At 41.2% G+C, this 6,755-nt stretch overlaps 1 protein-coding gene across 1 annotated transcript; it reads left to right on the top strand.

Annotated features, from left to right (window-relative positions):
- Positions 1 to 3,004: 3,004 nt before the first annotated feature.
- On the top strand, positions 3,005 to 5,617 carry LOC136767992 (uncharacterized). Its single transcript, XM_066722055.1, has 2 exons — positions 3,005 to 3,075; positions 4,243 to 5,617. The coding sequence occupies exon 2, from the start codon at positions 4,257 to 4,259 to the stop codon at positions 4,938 to 4,940; it is 684 nt and encodes a 227-aa protein (XP_066578152.1). The 5' UTR covers positions 3,005 to 3,075; positions 4,243 to 4,256; the 3' UTR covers positions 4,941 to 5,617.
- The last annotated feature ends 1,138 nt before the right edge of the window (positions 5,618 to 6,755 follow it).

The raw sequence follows: 6,755 nt of genomic DNA, 5'->3' as shown, positions 1-6,755 counted from the left end.
TTGTACGTTTGCCCACTGACAAAGAAATGATCAGTCTATAACTTTAATAATTTTTAACCAAGAAAACAATTGGTAACACACTACTACCATCAAATCTTGGGTGAGAACCTCCTTCCCTCAGCCAGGGCATTGAAAATGGGTTGTGGATGGTATTCCAGCATGACAATGACCCAAAACACACAGCCAAGGCAACAAAGGAGTGGCTCAAGAAGAAGCACATTAAGGTCCTGGAGTGGCCTAGCCAGTCTCCAGACCTTAATCCCATAGAAAATCTGTGGAGGGAGCTGAAGGTTCGAGTTGCCAAACGTCAGCCTCGAAACCTTAATGACTTGGAGAGGATCTGCAAAGAGGAGTGGGACAAAATCCCTCCTGAGATGTGTGCAAGAAAATAAAAAAATGAGATCACATGTAGACAAGCAGAAGCAAAAAGACAATTGTACTAATATGCTAGTCTAACTCAGGGTTTATAATTTGACACAAATGAATAAGTGTTTCCCCCTCATTCCTTCATTGCTAGGCTGTTAAGATGCTACATGGAATTAAAATACTAAAATATTTTTTCATAATCACAATAAATACCCTCAATAGGCTATACATAAAACATCTTAAAATTGAACGCCATTTATCCTTCCGCTGTACAAAGGAAATTGTCCCCAGTCCTCAGTGGAAACTGATGCTATTTCACACACTTTTTCTGTATTGAATAAAATATAAATTAAAGATAGCATGCATTCATCACCCCACATTCACTCAGTTACTCTCTGTCCTCCCGTCTCTCCACACTGATAGACTTCTCCCCCCCACCGGTGTGTAGATGATCCTGGATCCATGACTGGCCAGGGGAGAGATGGGCAGTGAGGGCAGCGACTGACACCTCACCCTCTCCCTCTCCCTCAAATTAAAATTCACTTTCTTGGCTTGACGGGAGGGATCCAGTGCTGCCAAAGCCTTTAAGCAACACAGATGTTTTATATTCATATGATACACTTAACGACAGGCAGCATCGATACAGTGACACATAACTGCACTGGGCCAGGAGTGAACCCTGACCTACAGGAGTCAACCGGCTGTGAAATAAAGACCAAGAATATTGAGGTCTTTCTCATGAAGAGTTAGATATTAAGAGGGCTGAGTGTGCAGATGTTGATCTTGTTGTCGTCCCACTAAGTCTCTGTGGTTTTCTTGTTTTAAGGAAGTGAGTGTTTCTGACACCTCCAGACGGGTCCCAGCGCTTCTGTGTGACCACAGACATCGCACCTCGGGGGGATGCTATGAAGTGACGGTGCTGGTGAATTTAAAGGGAAGTGGCCATCCTAACTTGCAAGTTAATTATTCTGTCTTTAGACATTTCTCCCCGTCTCTCTTTCTTCTCCCCTCTCTGTCTCTCTCTGTCTTTCTCTTTCCTCTTTCTTCCTCTGTCTTTCTTCCTCACTCTCCTTATCCCCCTGATTGGTATTTTCTTGCAAACACCCTATAAGTTATAATCTTAAGAGAACATGGTCTTGAAAGGTCTTGCACAGTTTGTGATGTAAAGTTTTAAGCGTTGCAAAGTGTCTTTAATGTGCATAGCCCCGCCCCTGATATTTAACGATACCATTTATTTAGTAAATTTACTAGTTGCAGGTTAGTTAGTGTAATTACAATGTAATAAATAGTACTTTAGATAATTCATTACTACAGACATGGCACTATTAAAAGTCCACCTGTTAAGAAGGCAGTTTCGCTGATGCAAGTTTGCCCTGACTATGTGTGGGATTAACAGACTGAGCTACACAGGGGCCAGAGTGAACCCTGGCCTACATGAGTCAACAGGCCATGAAATACAGACCAAGGACATTCAGTTCTTTCTCATTATTATTATTATTATTTTTATTTCTTGGCAGATGCCATTATACAGGGCGACTTACAACGTGAAGAGTTAGATATTGTTAGATATAGAGGTTTTTTTTTCTTCAGTATAGAATCAACGTAAATGTATTATTATTGTTGTTGTTATTTTTATTAATGTTATTCGTTACTGAAAAACATCTATAGTTTTTAGAAACCCATCTGAAACAGAAACCTGTCAAGTATTTTTTAATCTCACTTTTTAATCCCTCTCTATTGCTTTGATATTGTAATTTGTGCACATTTTAGGAAATTGAAGGATTGAGTTTTAAGTGTTGCAAAGTGTCTTTAGTGTGCATAGCCCCGCCCATTCACCCTGAATATTTAGTAAATGTTTCAAAGTACTTAGTTTAATTACAATGTAATAAACAGTCCTTTAGATAATGAATACCTCAGAACAATGTAATGTCCACCCCTTAAGAAGGCAGTTTCCCTGATGCATGTTTGTCCTGGCTGTGTGTGTTCCAATCGAGCTCTTAATTACATAATCAAGCCTTATATTGCATTGTTAGTTCAATTAAGGATTCAATTAAGCAATTAAGAGTTTGGTTAAAACAAAAAACAGTACGACAGGGGGTCCTCCAGGATTGGTTTGGAAATCCCTGCTATATATGACCAAAACTGTTTTCTTGGGTCTGTTCGGGGATCCTCTGTATCTCAGTCACCCGTTTCTCTAGATCAGTGGTTCCCAAGCCGGTCCTGGGGGACCCCCTACCCTGCTGGTTTTTGTTTCAACCGAGCTCTCAATTACTTAATTGAACAAAAACCAGCAGGGTAGGGGGTTTCCCAGTACCGGTTTGGGAACCACTGCTCTAGATGATTTCATTACCTATAAAACCTTATTGATTCCCTGTCCTGTGGACTCCTTACAGAGCCTTGATGAATTTGATGCTCAATATTGTGTCACATCAGTAAAAGTTTGATGCATTTGAGTTGCAAACTCATGGGAACAGAACGCTATTTCACCCGTGGTTTAAATGCAGCAGCTGGTTTAAGGAAATTGTTTTTTTAATCACCATTATTGCAACACAGGTTATTTCTCACAAAGAAGAAGCTCTTTGAAGTGCAAAACATAATCCCCCCCCCCCCCCAAATTTTCACTTAAATCAGACGCCTCGCCCTACAGAGTCCCACTGTCGCTCCGAGCTGCCGTCCCTTCTGTCCAGCGATCGACTGTCTCCACACTGGGTGAGTCTTTCTGTGCAACTGAGCAACCGGTAACCATGTGGGGCTGCCAGTTTGGAGGTCAAAATTAAAAATAAATACATAATAAATTAAACAAGTCAATAAATAAAATAGTATATAGATAAATGCTCATGTATTTATTTATTTATTTCAACATCATGTATTCATTGATGTATTTATTTATTATTTTCTCTGTGTATATATCATGGATAGTCCTGCATAGCCAGTTGGATCATCAGATCAGATCATTGTAACAGAGGAGCAAGTGGACAGCAGGGTAGGACATTTTCAAATAATCCTGGGGGTTGTTATTGCCCTTGTGAATTAAATTACGGGGGCATTTTTAGGCATTTCAGGAGCAATTTTAGAAAATGTGGCTGAAGTGTGTATTTACTCTTTAACATACAAAATCAGGCTGCTACAGACACAAGGCACTCAAGTTGCATCACGTGAAGTGGTTTTATTTTTTTTTGTTGCTTGTGTAGCTTATGAAAGCAGTAACATGTTATTTATTTAGATAAAGAAGAACCTTAACTGAAGTAACAATCTGCTTAGATTTTACTTTTATTGTGTAATTGTGTAATTGTGTAATAAAAGAGTTGGTTCTTTCAGTTCTTTATTCTTTACTTTACTTAAAACACAGTTTAAAATAATTAAAAGACTCTGATTTAGGACATTATTAGTTAAATGAAGTTCAATTAAGTAATTGGTTGGAACAAAAACCAGCAGTTGGGGGCTCTCCAGGACCAGGATTGAGAACCACTGCTACAGGAGAACACATGGTCCGCAACTTATGAATTGCTTGATTTAATGATGGTACTGTAGAAAACATGGAATAGACACATATAAACTTCTGCCTATTTACAGTTAGGTTTATTAACATGTTTATTTGCTCAATAATATGAATTATGATAATGTAGCCTAAGAATAAATTATGAAAAAACTGATGATACATATAAAATATAACATGTTCATATAATTAGCTACCCATAAACATTCTATCTACACTCTCTACATAGTATAGACTGGCGTCCCATATTCCATATTCTGGCAAAATGTAGATTGGTGTCCCCTCAGCTTTACAGTGTACAATATCTGTACAAACTCTCTCGCTTGACTCCTCGTCCCTCTGTTGCTGTGCTCTGACCCGTGCTGCCCGCTGTCGTGCAGGTGAGCGCTGAAGGATGATGCCACTGATCCAGAGGCTGCTGTGTCTGACCCTCCTGCTCCTGCCGCTGTCTGGCGGCCGGATCCTGCAGCCCCCGCCCCCCCGGCCCTGCGCCCGTCTGCTGCCCCCCGAGCCCCAGAGCCCCCTGCCAGGAGGAGGAGGAGGGCAGGAGCACAGGCTGGGGCAGGCTGGGGCGCCCCTCTCCTTCGCTGTGGCCCCCGGCTGTGAGCTCACGCTGTGGGGGGGGCAGGCGTCTCGCTCCTTCGCCAGCGGGAAGCACCTCAACGTGTCCCTGGGGCTCGAGGGGGGCCCCACCGCCTTCCACTGCAGCTGCCTGGAGCAGCAGGGCCCGAGGGAGACGCCCTCTGAGAAATTTGTCAGGCAACACGTTGACCCGGACTCAAAACCCCCTTTTGATGACAAGTATTGTAATGATCGAATCAGCAAGTACAGTATATGGAAATATGAGAACAACAGCAAGCAGTGCAAGCCGACAAACATGTTCATCCATGCACGCGTACAACAGGTGACAGCCGTGTGTCGTGGCTCTGGAAACTACACCAGTAACACGACATTCAGAAAGACCGTATGCAAACTCCAGAAGGGTGATCCCATTTGTCTCTACAGTGCAAGGGAGATAAATTATAGAATCTCCCTCACTTGTGACAATAACCGTAAACCGGTGCATTTGATTAATTAGCATGAAAATGAGACACAAATAGCAAGGCTGTAGCATGCGTAGCCCCGCCCCTCGGTTCTGGAGACCCACAATGCAGTAGGTTTTATGGAGGACCCCTTAAGGTGAATTCATATCTTAACATGCAGGATTAATTCAGTCAAGCAGTTGATCTAACAATAATAATAATAATAATCGTAATCCTAAAAATATATTTATCCTTAATTTGTGTCATAAACACAATAATTTTAATAAAATAAAGCAAAATACACAAGACTTAAAACGGTCACATCAGTTGGTCTCCAGCCCTGGTTCTGGAGAGCAGCAGTCTCTGAAGTTTTTATATAATAATCATGTATTTATTTATTTCTTATTGCAGCTTTCAGGACCACCCCAAAAACACAAACATAACAATAAAATCAAAGTAGTCCCAGGATGCAAATTAGTTTAGTTTAGTATTAGTTTGCTCTTTCCCATATGGGACAAATCTATGTTTTAGATACATAGTACAAGAGTGCGATCCTTATATATTTCATACCAGCTCCTCAAGGCCATGACTTATTCAGCTGAACGAGGCGATCTGGACTGGAACTGACTCGGCCCCTCCTGCCCCTGATCTCTTCTGCTCTGTGGGCACTTCACTCTCACTGTAACTCTCCTGCCCTTGGCTTTGCGGCTCAATAAACATCTGTGTTGCATCAGCAAGTGTGTCTGTGTGGATGATTCTGTTTCAGACAGGTCTTTAAAAACAGAAGAGAAAAATCTGCCTCTCTTATCATTTAAGAGGGATAGGTAGGCACACCTTTTCGTCAGGATAGAATCATTATCTTATTAGTTTCTGAAAAATAATATTTTGAAAAACCTGTCTGAAACAGAAACCAGTCAAGTATATTTTAAATCTCTTTCTTTATCCCTCTCTACTTATTTGTATATTGTAATTTGTGCACATTTGGGGACATTGAAGGTTATTGAATTGAGTTGCACCATGAAAACACCATCAGCATCCCCCCCACCTTGGTCTGCCCCGGGTGATCGGGGAATATTAATAAAACATTGGGGGCTGAAGCCCCCCTAAAACCTGAAGTCTATCGACGCCCCTGCTCTCTGCTTCCTCGTTCTTTTCTCTTATATTATTTCTTAAACATATAATAACACAGTAAACACACCACAACAGTAGGGAACAACAAACCTGAAAGACAATCATTTCCAAAAGGGTCTTAGCTGCTTTGCAACATGTTATTCTCATCATATCACCTACATAATAATAATAATAATAATAATAATAATAATAATAATAATAATAATAATAATAATAATAATAAGTGGGGGTGCATGGTTGATGGTATTTTCTGTGGTGCCAGCGGGGGTGTTTGCTGTGTTTTCTCCAGTGTTAGATAGGGGGTTGGGGGTGGTTTGTCCGCGGTATTAGCGGGTTACTGAGCAACCAACATTATAATTTACATTGTTCTTTCCCTTGTTGAGGCCCCCTGATGGCGAGAGGACCTAGGCTGCAGCCTATGTAGCCTATGCGGTTAACATGGCCCAGGCTATCGACAACACTTTTATATAATAGAACAGCATTTTGATGGAATTCAATACATGTCAATCATAACTCTGTTACATATAGGTCAACGTGTATTGAATTCTTTCTCATGAACTGGACCGTGTCTAGCATTTTGGGGGCCCTTAGCAGGATCTGATATGAGGGCCTCCGTCACTGTAGCCCATTTGGCACAACATCAAACTTACACAGGCTGAAGCCTTTGTTAATGACTGTATAAGCGCACGAATGTATGAACAAACATACAATGTACAAAAATACATGTTAGCAGCAACATC

The sequence above is a fragment of the Amia ocellicauda genome, chromosome 14 (assembly GCF_036373705.1).
Source record: "Amia ocellicauda isolate fAmiCal2 chromosome 14, fAmiCal2.hap1, whole genome shotgun sequence".
Lineage (NCBI taxonomy): Eukaryota > Metazoa > Chordata > Actinopteri > Amiiformes > Amiidae > Amia > Amia ocellicauda.
This window is presented reverse-complemented; position numbering and strand designations above follow the sequence as displayed.

What these genes read in the sequence shown, in the direction of transcription:
- LOC136767992 (XM_066722055.1), top strand. Translation starts at nt 4,257, where the DNA reads ATGATGCCACTGATCCAGAGGCTGCTGTGTCTGACCCTCCTGCTCCTG.